At 37.8% G+C, this 17032-nt stretch overlaps 1 protein-coding gene across 3 annotated transcripts in view; it reads left to right on the forward strand.

Moving 5' to 3' along the window:
• kaznb (kazrin, periplakin interacting protein b) overlaps positions 1-16413 on the forward strand; it is a 108160-nt gene extending 91747 nt beyond the window's left edge. For 2 of the 3 annotated variants that reach the window (XM_028446419.1, XM_028446421.1), the window contains 6 exons: positions 9825-10016; positions 11421-11557; positions 12504-12674; positions 13743-13923; positions 14049-14182; positions 14971-16413. In XM_028446419.1, the coding sequence (XP_028302220.1) occupies positions 9825-10016; positions 11421-11557; positions 12504-12674; positions 13743-13923; positions 14049-14182; positions 14971-15141 (986 nt within the window). In that variant the 3' untranslated portion in view covers positions 15142-16413. The remainder of the gene's footprint in view (positions 1-9824; positions 10017-11420; positions 11558-12503; positions 12675-13742; positions 13924-14048; positions 14183-14970) is intronic. The other variant, XM_028446420.1, reaches the window with a different exon arrangement.
• Positions 16414-17032: the final 619 nt, after the last annotated feature.

Genomic DNA, 17032 nt, shown 5'->3' on the forward strand with positions numbered 1-17032 from the left:
TTTATGACTTAAACGTGTGGAGACTTCCCAGGGTATAAAAAGTACAGTCCTCTGGTGTTCAGTGTGTGCTGACATTCGTTCTGTTGATTTCACTAAAGACGAGAAAAAAAAGGCTACTCAGAGATTTCACTGCTATTTGTAGCTGGATGTATGTCTAATGCCATATGAACAGCCCACTCCCTTCACACAGCACTCACTGTTGCCTCCAGTGCCAGCTAATCGCTACACTCTACTTATGAATATGCTTCCCAAACACTCCCTGATTTAAGACTTAGCAGGGTGCTTCTGCGGGGATAAAGGTGTTTGTATGTGATCCTTTTATATCCCATCCCCCCCTTTTCCATTTTCTTCTCGTCTTTGTGACAGATTTGTGCGTCAAACTGAGCAGATTCATAAATCCCGGCAAAGCGTTTTTTGTTTAACTTGTAAACAGACGCCTCATAGATCTGAGAAAGTCTCTTTGAGGAAAGACACTTTTTATTATGAGTTGATGTAAGACGCTTCACAAGCTTTCAGACCTGTTTGACCGGGGAACGTTATTTTTTTTGTCAGCTCGGCTTCCTGATTTTTTTAACAAGACCCAACAAGAGCGCCCAGTCCTGCTCCCAGTTCTGAGAAGCTTTGGAAGTGCTTTTGGCGATTCTCATTTCAACAATGATGTAACCCATGCAGATACTTGACAATACACTGCAAATATAAAAGACGTCTATTTAGTTTACTATACTGTTTATATAGTTAGTAGATTTACTCTGGTTTAAATAATTATACATTCAGATCAAATGCAGTAAACTGCAGATGTGCCAATAAAGAATTTTTTTTCCAAATGAACCATTAATGGATGATATTCAACTTTAATGGCCTATGAATGGAATTGTAAACCATTAAATAATATAATAAAACGTTTTTACATGAGAAGTCATTGACTTATACATTTTCTTGATGTAAATTTGTTTTATTTAAAAAATAGGCAACGCAAGGCAAATTTATTTGTACAGAGCATTTCATACACAGGGCAATTTAATGTAATTTACGTGATTAAAAAGTGCAACGGAAAACTTTTAACAGTTTAAAAGTCAATAAGAACATTTAACATCAGCAGTAAAAACACTAAATCAACAATATTATGACTAAAAAGCTCCCTCTCAGTCGTACACAGTAGATACAAAGAGTGCCTTTAACCTGGATTTAAAAATGTTTAGCTCTGCTGGCAGTTTGTTCCACTCATTTGCAGCATAACAACTAAAAACAGTGTCACCATGTACAATATGTAATGTATTAATATCACTGAAATCCACATAAAGCGTGCCAACAATCCAAACAACCTTACATTAGACCATTGACCATTGCTATCCATTGTTCACAGACTGATGAAGACTATTTGCGTTCTTATCCAAGTTAAATTGCTGTACCAATAATAATTTTACAAGACAATAAAGCACATATGACATGCAACAGTTTAACAGTAAAGATGAGAACTAAGTTTAAAAATGTCTCCTTCACATCCGCATCTCCAGGAATCTTTGCATCACATGTATTACAGGCTGATTGGCTTCAGCATGGAGTGTTCTACTGTTCTGCAGGTTGTCACCATGTATGTCAATCAATCAATCAATCAATCTTTTATTTGTATAGCGCCAAATCATAACCAATGGTATCTCAAGACACTTTACAGTAGAGCAGTCTTAAGGACGGACTCTTCATTTTATGGATACACACATATGTATATATACGTATATACACATACATATGTATCCCACACCCAACATGAATTCATCATGTCAAAATATGTCAAAATATGTGTGTTAAAGCAGGAAAACTGCTACAGTGAATGTTTACTCCACTCAAAAAGTACCTGTAAAAATGTCTATCTAAAATAAAATTGCAGTAATTACTTTGCCTCAAATGTCCACTTGGAATTGGAAGTATATTTAATGCTGGAACACAATACTCTACTGTAGGTCTTTTATGCACGTCATAAATCATTTTAACCCTCCTAAATGTGTCTTTAATCACTAGCTGTGATGTAAAAGCATATAAATTACACAGTTTCCTCTTTAAATAGTTTTAACAGACTTGTTTAGCAGTAAATAGTGGAGGCCGCAGCGTAAAATAAATGTATGCTCGTCTCATCATACAGAGCAGAAATAGCCACCCACCAGCACACTCACGCTATCTTATAAGACGTCATCTCTCACCAAGTTTGACACTTCAAAGCGCGGATTATTAAAATGAAGATCATAACAGATTATACAAAATTACATTTGTGATGCATGAGAGGCTGTTCGCAGTCAGGTTTTCATTTTTCACACTGCACCGTCATAAGACTCTTTATTACAGTAAATGCTTTCATTTATTTTGGTTGGTTAATGGACGAGGACGTGATACTTCTTCTGCTTATGGTCATCTCACCTTGTAAATGTAAACTTGATTTTTACGCAAGTTTACGTTTAGTTTTTAGATCTAGATTCAAGAATGAAATCAGACTTGATAAATGTCAGTAAATTGATGTAGGCATTGCATCAACAGTGGCTAACTGCACAAAAACAGCCAGCTTCTATCAAATCCATCACTTTAAAGAATCGTTTTAAAAAATATGACAATTTTTAAGACTTTGCACTTTTTTAGTCAATAAAAAAGAAATTAAAAAAATATGAAATATAATAAGATACTAGACACTTCTTTTTTATTTACTTTGACCTTTAAAAGACGTATCCTGTTGCTCTACTCATGTCAGACGCCTGCAGAAAAGCTTTTTTTTTTTATTCTGTGTGTTTGTTCCCACTAACCATTGGTCACATTTGACATTGTTCTGAAGAGGGCTTTGATTTGCACAAATACATTTTGATGCATGTAAAAGGAACTTGCCTTTCTTTAATATCACGCTACATCATATAAACCACCTGCCATGTCACTTCTTGCAGCCTTTCCTTCCTACAAACTAGTTTTCCTGATTTTAACTCGCACACAATCTCTTAGTGCATCATCCACTATTTGCAACACTAACAGCATAAAGCAGCACAAAGTTAAATGTATTTGGTGCATGTGGATTATTTATTTTGAACGAATGAATACAAAAATTTATGAAAACGAATAAACAAATATCAGCAGAACTTGACAAGTTTCAAATCCCCCGCCATAGAATCTGTTAAAAAGGTGACATTTTTACCACTTAACACTTAATCCTTTTAAAGAAAACTGCTCCGTTAGTGCAGAGAACTGTTGGCTACAGTTTTTGTAAAGTTTGGATTGTGTTTTTTTTTCTCTGCACAGCCACAGAAATAACTGCAGTCTTATCTTTGACATGTTTTAGTCGACATGTTTATTTTATGGAAGAAAAAGTTGTTTAACCAGAATGTCTTACCTCGATGTCTCTGTCACGTGGCTGGTAGGTTTTGATCATGTTGTCAATGTAAAATGAATAACTTAATGTAACTAAATGTTCTAAATGGTATTTGACACAGTAAAGCTACAAGTGCAATGGGATCTTGTTATCCAGTAATAATAAAACCATACATGAGGACAGGATCCCACAGCACTGTGGACAGAAATAGCTGAAGACCCAGCGTACAAACCGACACTCGCACACAGACATGAACCGTCAGGTGACAGCCGCTGTCATCGTAGCTCCTCAGGGTAGAGCAGTTGGCTGCCGTCACCTCACAGATATTTGACACCGATCCCAATTGTCCTGTGTTGTTTTTATCTTCTACTTTCAAATATACGAGCAGGCGGGGAACTGGTTCTCTTGATAAAGTTTCATGGAAAAGAAAAACTTGGTTTCAGGTTTTGAGAAATCTGTCGTTACTGTTCAGATGTTCTTTAGTTAAACTGGGGCTCAAACTCTTCGCTCGGGACAATTAATGTGTCTGCAAAATGATGCTGAACAATTGACCGTACGTTTAATGTGAAAAGATCTGCAGATTCTGATTAAGTTTAATTATAGTTTTAGATTTTACTTTTAACAAAGAACGAGTATATTCCACATATTTGTAAAAACTCTCTAACCATTTTTGTACTGCCATTACAGATAGTCCACCAAATTAAATATGAAGAAAAAATACACTGGCAATTAATAAACCTACCGTAAGAACATGAATTCAATCATAATATGACACCCTTTGAAATTCTCTCAAAGTAAACTAATTTAGTTAAATCTGTACTTGTAAAAATGTTGGAGTAATTATCAAACATTACATGTTAATAATAAATAACGTATAATGTAAGTGTAATACAAAAATGTCAGTTGGATGTATATTGAACATTTTTTATCTCCGCAGAAACTCAAAGCACTTACGTTACAAAAACCTGCAAAAGCATAGCTGCCATTTTCCTGTCTATGGCCCATCCAACCACCAGTGTTGTCACAGGGCAGGGGTCAGCAACCTTTACTCTCAAAGGAGCCATTTTGCCTAATCTCGCCAGGATTAAAGTCCTTCTGGAGCCGGGACAAAAAAGAAAAAGAAAAAAAACCTTCTCAATACAAACAATACAGTGTATAAAATTCTATAAAGTTGAAATGATGTAAAATAATTAATGGATTTAATTTCTTGCAACATATCTATTTTCTTCCAGAATAGTCTTTTTGTTAGTTTAGTTATCTTACCAGGGATTTCATTACAACTTAAGGTTAGCCACAGGCGCAAGTTATTGCACAATGTGATTTATTTTTAGGTTAACAAATTGTTTTTATCCTAATTTTATTTGAAGTTAATGTCATTATTCATCAATACCCTCTGTAAGAAATAATAATGAATTATTTTATTAAGTTTTTGAAAGCTATCGGGAGCCATTGCTAAAGAGTCAAAGAGCCACATGAGGCTCCAGAGCCGCAGGTTGCAGACCCCTGTCACAGGGCGATGAAGGACAGGTGTCCTTGAGGACATGACACCAACATGTTAGAAAGGAGTGGGTTTCAAACCAGCAGCTCGCACATAACAAAATATAATAGGAACAAGTTTTAATTCTAGTACAAGTGTCAAATGTATAAGCGAGCTCTGCGTCTCAAGGCTTTGAGGACACAAATCAAAGCAAAAATAAAAGGTCAATGTGTTTGTACAGTATGTGACAGCGAAACTGATGGAACAGTGTGTCAGGCAGGGTTGGGGTCAATTATAATTGTAATTACGCAATTAATTACAATTATGTTTTATTTATAATTGTATTTTTAATTAGAAAAAAAATGTGTTGTAATTGACATGGAAATTCTATTAAAACTGTCATTTAGGATAATTTTAACATTAAAAAAAACAATTAAAATGTATTGCTATACTGAAAGAAAAAAGTCATCTATGATGATCACAGTAAAATAATAAGCGTGGATGTTTGACTCAAAAAACTGCTTCAACACGTGTGTCTCATCTCTAGTTCTGTTTTGTACAGCAGAATTGTGTTTTAACAGAATTAATCCTTCATTTATTCAATATGTCATTAGTTTCATAGGAGACTCGTTCAGGTTGACCAATCCACATGTTTTTAGCCAGCACTTCACCAGAGGTGGTCTCTGAGCCCCCGGGCACTCAGTGCTCTCCACCCTCAGCTGCTGCATGTTTTGAGCCATTCCACTGTGTAATTGACAGGCTTTGATGGACACTCTAATGGGAGGCTTGGATGATGAGTTCATTGAACAGGCCACTGCTGAGTGGGAAAGAAGTGTGGGTTTCACTTCACATGTGGGAGGACTCTAATAGCTTGGCTAAACTGGCTGCACCATTCAGAATGTGGAGCATATACAACTGCATGCAGTGCAGAGGATTCCTTCCATTATAAATAGCTTTTTTAGATTGGCTATAGATGTATCTATAAGTGTGGACAGTATATGACTCGACTGTGTCAGCGCCTTTTAATAAGTTATCTGAAGCACCGGAAGGAGAATTTTTTATTTCTCTGCATTGATTATGTTTGAAAAAGCAAAAAAAAAATTGGAATTAACTCATAGATTTCTGTTGCACACTTTCAGCACTTCATAGACAATTCTCCCACACTTTGTTTTATTGATTTAAAGCAGAAGCACATCATCCCACATTAGTTAAAGCTTGTGTATGTGTTAAAAATACATTATTATAAACTCAGATTGGCTCATGTTGACTGAAATATGAGTTTCCTAATATAGATTGTCTTGATAGCATTTTTATGACTTGGGGAAGAACAAAGCACTTCAAAATGAAATTGTGTTCACCTCAGACCAACAAGCAGCACCAAAGCTAACCATGAGAAGAAGTCTGCATGTAAAGAGATAAATGTAAGAAAAAGAACATAAAGGATTGCTCTCTTCAGTCTTAGTCACGTGCAGAGCAGAGCAGAGCTGCCTGGTGAGTCTCCGTAACGCTGCTCTGACAGAGACCGATGGACTGTCCCTTCCTTTCTTATCGCAGCTGCTGCAGCCCTCCAACATCTGGCTGCAGGCCTGCACAAAGCTCCCATTCTCACACAAACACTTTTATGCATTCACACTTACTTCTGATTTTTTATGGGAAACTGCTGAATGTTAAGAGGATGTGCACGGGACTAAGAAAAGCTATCTTTGCAATGCACACAGTCAGTCTCACTTAATCCGTACGCTAAAAAGAAAACATATATTGAGTCAATTTAAAGCTGAGATACTCGATTTATTTTCTTTCATTAAAAAAAAATTCTTATTAGCATCATATATATCGTAAAAGTAATCATTTCTGAAAAAATTGTACGTCTGCGTGCTGTCTGTGCCTTATAATTAAGTATTTTAATTAATAAAACCCCAGAAGACAATATCTTGGCGGTCACCCCCTTCCAGCTCCGATCACAGTATTTAGAGAAAGGAGGGGTGAGCAGAGCCCATAAAGGAGCCTCCTCATTGGCTGCCGCGATATATAGTGAAGCGTGTGCATCGCGTGAACTTGTTTTCAGTCTTGGACTAACTTTGGACGCGCAAGTGGCTGTTTTCCTTCTAGACAGGTAATCTAATGTTTAATTTTCCTATATTTTATGTGCAATCCCTTTGCGTGGCAACGTATTTTACCGATAGTGCACGTTCAGCTTTCGTGCGCGATTTTGTGCACTTCCGTGATAGGAGGAGACTGGCAGACTGGGAGGGACTATCAGAGTGGGGGGCGGGATTTACAGTTCAAATTCATGTCATGGTTCAAGATTCAGGTAGTGCAGCTTTAATATGTTACATTTTGTAGTTGTTACCATTTTCAGATGAGATGAAGATTTTGAAATTACAAATATATCCCAATATTTCTCACATTAAAATATTATTGCATTCATTGATATAATTTTGTGCAAGAAAAAAAAAAAATCCCAAACTAAAAGTTAACCCAATAAATATTTTTTTAATTTTGTTAATTTTGTTGACTAAAATGCTTGTCAAATACATTTTTTCAAGTCACATAAAATGAGACTATTACTAATGTAAAAAAATACGTGAACTAAAACTATATCAGAATATATCATTTTTCGTCGACTAATAAAAACTAAACTATATTTTCGTTACATGGGACAAAATCCAGTTCAGAACTCATGTGATCATGTGGTCAAATTTGTATTTACAAACATTAATACATCTAATACCAGGTTGATAAATGTTAATGGCATTTTTAAAAATGCATAAACTGTATATTTTCATTGACAGTATCTGTCATTTAGTTAACTAAAACTAGAATATAACTGAAATGATCCCGATTACAACATTTTGACTGAAACTAAGTTGCATTTTAGTTAAAAGACTGACTAGAATTAAATTCTAATTTAATATAATTTTATATAAAATAATCCTGTGATGAAAGTGCCGTCGATAGGAAACACACCATGCATATCAAGCTCCGCCTATAGAAAGGACAGCACTGGATTTAAAGCACTGATAATACCCTGTCCATGATTTCTGATTTCCAATATGTTTGGTGTGTAAATGTGAATGAATGTTGAGGATTAGGATTTTAATTAGGATTCAGTTAAAATTTTCACCACAACAACACTGTTTAAGAGTTTAACCTTGACTATTGCTGTGGTTCACTTGTGTATACATCGCCATGTTCTTACTACACGGTCATTAGTTAACAGAAGGAACATTTTGAATATTGTTGTTTTTTCAGTTTATTATTCCAAAGTTGAAGTCAGTGCTTTCCTCTTCTTAGCGGGATCCAACTTTCTTGGCTGTTCTCCCAGCTGTCCACTAGCAGGTCCACCAGCCGCTGCTGCTGATGATTCTCCTCCTGTTTGTCCCTCTGTTTCCCTTTGAGGGTGGTGAGGCATGGCACTGGAGATGGGAAACACTGGGCTGCACAGGCGGCTGTTTCCCATTTACACACTTCAGTGATGAGTTCCAGTCGTTGGTCCGTCACTCAGCGTTCACTGTTGGCCTTGGCTCACAGAGGGATATGCTTATTGTGGAAATAGGAAATGCTGATACTGCTGAGTCAAATAAAATATCATCACCCCCAACGCATTCCTATTTTCCAGCATCCATCCCTCATTTCAGTCCTCTCTCTTTATTATCCCCACCACAAAGTGGAAGGGGGATGTAGGTGTGAGCTCCGTGCATCCGTCTGTGCGTCCGTCCGTGTGTCCGTCTATGCGTCCGAGTTAAAGGGGACAGCTTTTCTCAGAAACTGTTTAAGATGGCATAACCAAATTCGGTGTGTGGCCTCAGGGTATCAATACGTTGATGGAGTTTGAAAATGAGAAGCGCGCAATTATTTTTTCCCCCCAAGGGGCCCCAAAAGAAAAAAAAAATTAAAGTCGATTTCTCATTTATTTGCGGTTGGTGGTATTGAATCATTGGCACATACCAATAAATAAATGGGACCCATTACCCCGTACGCGTTACGGGGGCACCAGGGGGCCCCGGGGGCCACATTTTTCAAATGACTACTCCTCTGTTAGTTCTTGTTAGATCGGAATGCAGTTTGGTATGAACACTCTATGAATGAATATGATGAGACTCTCTCAGCCCTTTTTTAAAAATGGGGTACGGGGCCCACCCCCCATTTCCGGTAATTTCCAAATTTATAGGAACATAGGTGTGATATATATCGTTTTTTTAAAGATAATGCAACGTAGATTACGATTATGCTTCACACAATTCAATTAGGGGCCCGGGGGCCCACCCCCCTTTTTTGGTAACTTCCATCAAAGTCGTTTTCTCATTTAGTTGTGAGTCAAATATTGCGACAGTTGGTGATCCCGAATCATTGACACATAACAATATATGAATGGTGCCCATTACTCCGTATGTGCTACAGGGGCGACAGGGGGGCCCCCTGGGGCCCCATATTTTAAATGACTACTCCGCCATCAATGCTCATTGAATTGGGCTGTGATTTCACATTGATATTCTATGAGCGGATGTCAACACCCTCTAGGAGACCTTTTTAAAAAGGGGAGGGACAGGGGCCCGAGGACCTACAGGTAATTTCTAAATTTATAGGAACATAGTCGTGTGATATATCATTTCAAAGGCAATTCAACGTAGATTACAATTTTACGTTGCACAATTTCATTTGTTTTACTTTGCGGAACCAAGTAATTTCACTGAATTCTCAGGAACGTGGTACGTGCTATTTGGCGCGGGCCACGGGAACGTTGTTCATCAGAACTTGTTTTTATTCTGCTCAAAGGGGACAGCTTTTCTTAGAAACCGTTCAAGATAGTTAGTAATTTTATATTCTGATGTGATAACATTTTCTTATGTACACATCTAAGTTCTTAGATTTAGGACATTTAGGAAAAGGTTGTGAGTTATAATGAGAACAAATCTGGCAGGGGATGTTGATGACTGTTTTTTATGTTTTTTCCTCTTCTTTATGACTATAAAGCACTTTTAAATTTAAACTGTTTGTGTCCTGCAGTGTTGTTGCGTGAAGAATTGGTCCAGCTTCAGGAGGAGGTCCACCTGCTGAGGCAAATGAAGGACATGCTGAGTAAAGGCCTAGAGGAGACACAGGGAGGCTGTTCTGCAAACCAGCTCTCTGCCACCGAGCTCCACACGCAACTGGGAGACAAGGAGCAAGAGCTGAGCCGCGCCAAGGAGGCCTTACAAGGTCAGGAGACAACACCAATGCACACACATTATAATACACAGCTACACAAACCAAATACACAATAAATAATATTCATTGCTTTGCAAGAGTTGGCATCGCTGCGTGTTATGGGATTTTGAATTATATCATTTATTTCCATCTGAACAGGTTTAACATTTTTCAGTTTTAAAAGGGCGACTCCCCCTGTCCCAGAGCTGCCAAGTTTAGCTCGATTTAATAAACGTTCATCGATCATAACTCATAAGCTTAGCTCTGAAATATTATTGACTTTGTTCGTTTTCATTCTGCAATACGTGAAGATTTAGATCGCTGAATAATGGTCTGTCTACAGTTTAAAAGAAAAAAATATAGAGGGCCGATGTTTAATGTCTAACTGTACGCTTGTGACAAGTTGTGCAACTGCTGGAAAACTGGTTTAAACACTGAGTGTAAAATATGAAGAGACTGACAGAAGGAATGTGAATGTGACACATCTGTGCTGTTAAAAGGAGAACGTCTTTTCTTCCTCCGCCTGCAAAGTAGTCCAATAATGAACGTCACTGCTGGAGTTCTCTGGAGGAGATAGAGTACAAACCAGATCTGTTAGAATTAATTAATGACAATTAGGGCCTTTGTCCAAGTTCACAATTAGTCTGCATCCTTTTCTGTGGTCCACTTCTCTTCAATATCATAACAACAGAGTTTTACCTTGAGGAGCTAGTGCTGGCTAGTGGCTGACTGTGGTAAATACAAGGCACACACATACACACACCTCCAAACACCAAATATAAGTGCTCACATTTTCTCTGATGCAACAAAACCAGAGTAGAAAGAGAGAGAAGGAAAACTGTCTTCACACAAATCCCACCATATGAAACATACATTTTGGAACTAAGAAATTCCTCACTCTACCAAGTCCCTAATCAGGAAATTTAACAAATAAATGACTGAAGCACCACCAGATGAATCCCAATCTAACAAATCACTGTAATATAATCAAATACTGGAGTTTATTATGTTTTGCATTAGAGTGACAAAAGGTCCCCCAAAAATGTGAAGAGTTGGTGGATAGCAAAAAATGCATTTAAAAACATTAATGAAGAATATTGATCTATGTTACTGCTGAGTAATGCTGCCCTCCAGTGCAGAGATCATATAGTCGAGTCCCGCTGGTGTAGGCTCTATAGGCTCCCCTGCAAACCTGTAGGGATCTGTTTTATTATTCAGCTGTTGTTAAATATCGATTAGACAACTACTGGTAGTCTATTCATTTGATTTGGAATTCCTACTTAAATGAGGTTAATTAATTATTTTAGAAAATAAAACAGAAATTATTGTTTTAATCACAAATTTCCTTAGTGGACTTTGTTGGGATTTCTCCAATCTTCAATAAAATACATCTGTGTAAATCTGTGTGTGTTGCAGCCATGAAAGCCGACCGTAAGCGTCTAAAGGTGGAGAAAGCAGACTTGGTAAGTCAGATGCAGCAGCTGTACGCAACACTGGAGAGCCGAGAGGAGCAGCTGCGAGAGTTTATACGCAACTACGACCAGCACCGAAAGGTGAGGCAGATCTTTGGTAAAGCTCTTATCAGGTTTTTTTTGTGCATGAAAATTGGTGACTTTGGTCACTGTCAACAGTGAAAATAAGTCAAAAACAAGAGTTTATAAAATGTATAAACAGATGACAGTCGCTTGAATAAGTTGAATAAAAATAATGTGTTTTGAGGAATTTCCAGCATCTTTACATCACTTTGTTGATGATTCAACATACTTTTGAACTGTGGATGTAAACCACGAGACGTGCAATGTCAGACAGGCCAGTCAGGGTTGGGGTCAACAGTGACCAATATTTTTTCAATTACAATTAAATAATTATTTTTTACCCTCAAAAATGCAATTATAATTACGCTGCAAATTACAATTATTGATCCTGAAATAAATAACCTAATAAAAGTTAACAATCTCTTACGATAACAGGTCCTAAATCAGCTGTAAAATACACAAAAACAAATATATATCACATATTTTCTTTCCTATCTATTGGTTTCCTTGTTATGATTCCTAATCAATAAAAATATAGGTATTAATAATTTTGGTGTGGGAATTTGAGCCTTTTCTGTGTCGGAATGCCCCACAATTAATTTTTTTTAAATGGTAAAATGTGGGTAAGCTCGATATGAAACATTTTTATAATTGTTAATTACATATGTGTAGTACTGTAACGTGGTTCCCCAGTTTAATTTAATTGACAAATTTTTTAGAATGTTCATGGCAATTACAATTACGAAGTCAAGTATCTGAAAAACATTTTAATTACGATTACAACAGCAACAGATTGCTAATACAATTATAATTATACCATAATTGTAATTAATCATCAATTAATTGACCCCAACCCTGTCGTCAATCGATATCAGGGTTGAGACAGAGAACGTTTCCGACATTTCAAGCTGTGGACTGTTTTGTGACCCTTGACCCACGCAGTGAGTGACTGTTGATTCTGCAGGAGAGCGAGGACGCAGTGAAAGCTTTAGCGAAAGAGAAGGACATGTTGGAGAGAGAGAAGTGGGACCTGAGGAGGCAAACCAAAGAGTCCACAGAGCAAGCTAACACCCTGCGCTCTCAGATGGACATGAAGGAGAACAGGATCAAAGAACTGGAGGCTGAGCTCACCATGGTGAGTCACCTCCCGCACACACTCCTCCACCAAGTATTACAAGCCCTGTGATGTCATCGTTGTCTGGCATATGAAGCATGAACAAAGATGAGGTGTGGGCTGTGGATTCCTCTTCGCTCCGATGTTCTGCTTTGTGCCCTTGCCTCTTTCCTCTCCGTCAGAACATGAAGACTCTCACTAGGTGGAGATGCCATGCTGCTAGTTCTGAGGTTCAGTTGTCAGTCTTTGTGTTATTAATCCCTCTCCTCCCTTGGCGATTCACAGCCACCCACAGATCCTCACGTCAAGCAGCAGCATAAAATCAGATTTGTTGGTTGGCCCATTGGAGCCAGAGCTGCAGTGCTGTCTATACACACACACACACACACACACACACACACACACACACACACACACACACACAGAAAATAAATCCATCCAGCTTCCTGTTCTCCTTTTACAGACTGTTACTTCCTCACTGATATGTGTGCTAATTCCCAGATAAAGGCTTCTCTTATAAACTCATGGGAAAACAACAATTATATGTTTGTTTTATTTGCACTACAACCAAAGTCTAAATAACTTTAGACAAAACGGCATTCTTGTTTTGGCAGATTTTATTTACAAGTTGATAAAGAAAATATTTCTGTCAAATATGAAAAATGCTTTTTCATTTAATGTTTTCAGACTCAACGGCTGTGTTCGTAAGGTAAGGTGGTAGGTACGGGGGTTTGGGTAAGGGGTAGAAGGAAGGGAGGAAGGAGGGGTTAGGGTAACAAATGACACTTAATGACAGCCTTCATGACACTGTATTCATGCTATGACAGGTGTCATGTCATAATGACAGCATAACGTCAGCCTTTATGTATAAAACTTAAGTAAAGTGTTTTAGCTCTGAAAGCTTTTAGTCTAGAAGTATTTTGCTTGTCTAAAGAAACAGTGGATTCCCCTCTATCTATGTTACCAGCTACCAGAATTAGTTAGACCCTTTTCATTAACACTGTGTTGTTTCAGGTGCAGCGTTTCATTGTGACTGATCCATGAAGTGGTGACAGCTGATGTATTAATATTATTTCTTATGTTTCTCAGGCTAAGCAGTCATTAGCCACTTTGACTAAAGACGTACCCAAACGACACTCAGTGTCCATGCCCACGGAGCCTGTGGTGAACGGCAGTCAGGAGTGGGTGATGCAGGCCGACCTCCCGCTGACGGCCGCCATCAGGCAGAGCCAGCAGACCCTGTACCACGGGCACCCCACCGACAAACAGGGTGAGCTCTGAAAGCACTGTGCTCTCTGCTGCTTGGTGTTCACTAACGGGTGGTTTCCTGGCTCATACTAACTGAGGGTGTCTTCAACGTGTATGTGCGGGTGTGCTTGTGTGTTGCACCTGTAGCTGTGGTCAGGATCAGCCCCTGCCACTCCCGCCAGCCGTCGGTGATCTCTGACGCCTCTGCGGCTGACGGGGATCGCTCGTCCACCCCGAGTGACATCAACTCACCTCGTCACCGAACGCATTCCCTCTGCAATGTAAGAGCTGCCCCCAACCACCCCCCACCCCACCCCCACCAAGTAATGACACCCACACACTCCTCTGCCCCCGACCCACATGCTCCTCTGCCCACGTGCCCTCCCGCTGTGTGTGTCTGCTTCCTTGTTCTGATGAGCCCAGTCTGTCTTTTCTCTGGTGATGGTGGAGTTTTTAGTGTTGTTTTGAGTTTATTTTTACCCCTGATGTAAGTCTGTTTACTTTGTGATTAAAGAAAACATTATGTCTACTTTAGTAGTAGAAACATAATAGAAACACTTACTGATGAAACATAATAAGGTCAACTCACAACTAAGCAGTAAAATACCCATTTATTATCGGGATTTGTTATTTTATATTCCGTAGTAACTGTTGCTGAAAATTAATTATATAACAATAATCAAATGTTTATTTATATTATTAGTCAGACACTAAAAAGTGAAAGGATGGAGTTTTGCACATTATCTTTTCAAAGATAATATAGTATAGTACACATAAGCAGAATTTCAGTTTGTGAATTTATTTTTATAGTTTCTCTTGCACTGAATGGGATTGCAACCAATTTCATTGTACTTTTTTCGTATGACTTCAAAGGATTCTGATTCAGAAGAAATGTCTTAAGTGCACTCACAAGTCCATACTACATATAGTGTACCATTATTTACTATAATTCTATGAATATTATGATCAAATGTGTATAAATATACATTATTAAAATTCAATAAATTATTGTATGCTTCTGAAAAAAATGTGACTACTTCTACTTCTTCTTCTACTTGTTCTTCTTCAGTCCATGGAGGACTTGGAGGACCAGAAGCGTAAGAAGAAGAAGGAGAAGATGACTCTCGGATCCTTATCGCGGGTTTTTGCTCGAGGCAAACAGCGCAAGTCACTGGACCCTGGCTTGTTTGATGGTACAGCCACCCCTGATTATTACATAGAGGAGGATGCCGACTGGTGATACCGAGTGTGTGCGTGTGTGTGTGTGTGCGTGTGCGTGTGTGTCTACTCGTCTCTAACTGTATGTGAAGACTGCTCCTTCTATGGGTTTGACTGGATATTAATTTTAAAGAAAGAAATTATATGGCCCGACATGTACAGTGAATCGACCTAAAGATGTATGTTTGTAAATTGGATATATATTTATAGGTGCACATGTATGCATATGTATATATGTTTACATGCATAAAAATATATACATGGGGTTACAATTATATGTAGAAATTGTTATGCTGTAAAAACCCAGTTGTGTTTTATGTTTTTTGTGTGTTTTTAAAAAACAAACACACTAGAGACTTGAAGGACTGCTGTTTATATGTAAATAGGAGCTATTGAACCAAGTGTTTCACTGTGTCATTGTTTTTGTCTCTTGGCAGATGTTCTTATTATGCCTCTGACTTTTTTTTTTTTTTTTTTTTTTTTTTTTTTGAAGTTCTCTTATTATTCTAGGCTAGTTGCCCTCAGCAACAGAGGAATTATTGCTTTAGTTATTAAAAAAAAAAAGGAAAAGTTTTAAAATGTGTTCTGAAAATATGACTCGCAGTCATTTTATATATCATTACTGACTTGATGAATCATCCATAAATCAAAAACTAACTTCATTAGAGTGGATTAATGTCATTCCTAACAGTTTTTACTTTGGCACTTTTCTCCCCTGCTTTTAGAACATTGTGCAGTAACCAAAGGTTGAACACTTCTGTTTGTATTACATTACAACATTGTAACATTAGACCAGGCTCATTACATTGTTTACGTCTGATCAATCGTGCCAATAAGAGACCAAGGAATGTGCATCAAACATGTGCATGAACCTCTGTGTTTTGGTTAGATGTCCCTTCATTGCCAATTAAATGAGTAATGTCCTCAATATGTTTTTTCTTCTGTGTTTCCCTTCCCCACTGTTTTTAGCAGAGTTGTATCCCTTTGCATTATGAATGCACGCCCCACCTTCTTTTTTTTTTCTATTTACTGTTTTTTACTTTAAGTAAAATTCCTCCTCCTTTCTATCAAATGTGGCTCCAATAAGTCAAAATGCTTTGTAATTCAGTAAATGTTGTTTTAAAGGTGAAATTTATTAAAGTATTTTATTTAAAAACAAATTACTAACATGAGATCACATCCAATATTTATCTGACCTTATCAGATGTGGAGGAGGTTTTAGTGGTTTTTGAAAATGGAGATTGAAATGAAATATTTTAGAAATAAAAACCAGTAAGTGCTCACATCTTCTGTACCATGAGTGATCCTGTTCTTGTGTCCCAGTCCAATGTGTCTCCTCGTCTCCTCCTGCCATTGTTTTTAATGGCGACTTCTCTCCTGCCAGTAAGTAACTCCTCATGTTCATTTGTGATTACCAGCCATCTGTTCCTGCTCTCCAGGGATTATTCATATCATGTCATATCCAGTGGAAAAGACAAGTTTTGGTTTTCCTTAAGGCTTTCTTGGAGATATGTTGGAAGGATTTGCATGCAGCCTCTATGTCGGCATGTGGAGACGAATCAGGTCTCATGTCCTGGATTCGTTGGACTGGTATCAATCATTGTCTCGGGTCTCTGAGATGAGCAGAAGTGTGACGTTTTATGAATAATCCCAGTATTTATATCACTTTAATTCCTCTCACACATGAGATAGTTTATATGTTTTATATTATTAACATAAAAAAATGGATTTTCTAACCACTTACAAACCTTTTATTTTATTTTCCTTCGCAAAAATATTCAAATCTAAATCAAATGAGTCCATTTTCAATGTGTGTTAGATCCTGCTCTGTTGACTCTCGCTGATGATGTTTCCTGGTAGAACGTGTCTGAGTTGATATTATTTTATCATCTTATTTAAACACTGGTAGCCTT

This window comes from Gouania willdenowi, chromosome 5 (assembly GCF_900634775.1).
Source record: "Gouania willdenowi chromosome 5, fGouWil2.1, whole genome shotgun sequence".
In the NCBI taxonomy this organism is placed as follows: Eukaryota; Metazoa; Chordata; class Actinopteri; order Blenniiformes; family Gobiesocidae; genus Gouania; species Gouania willdenowi.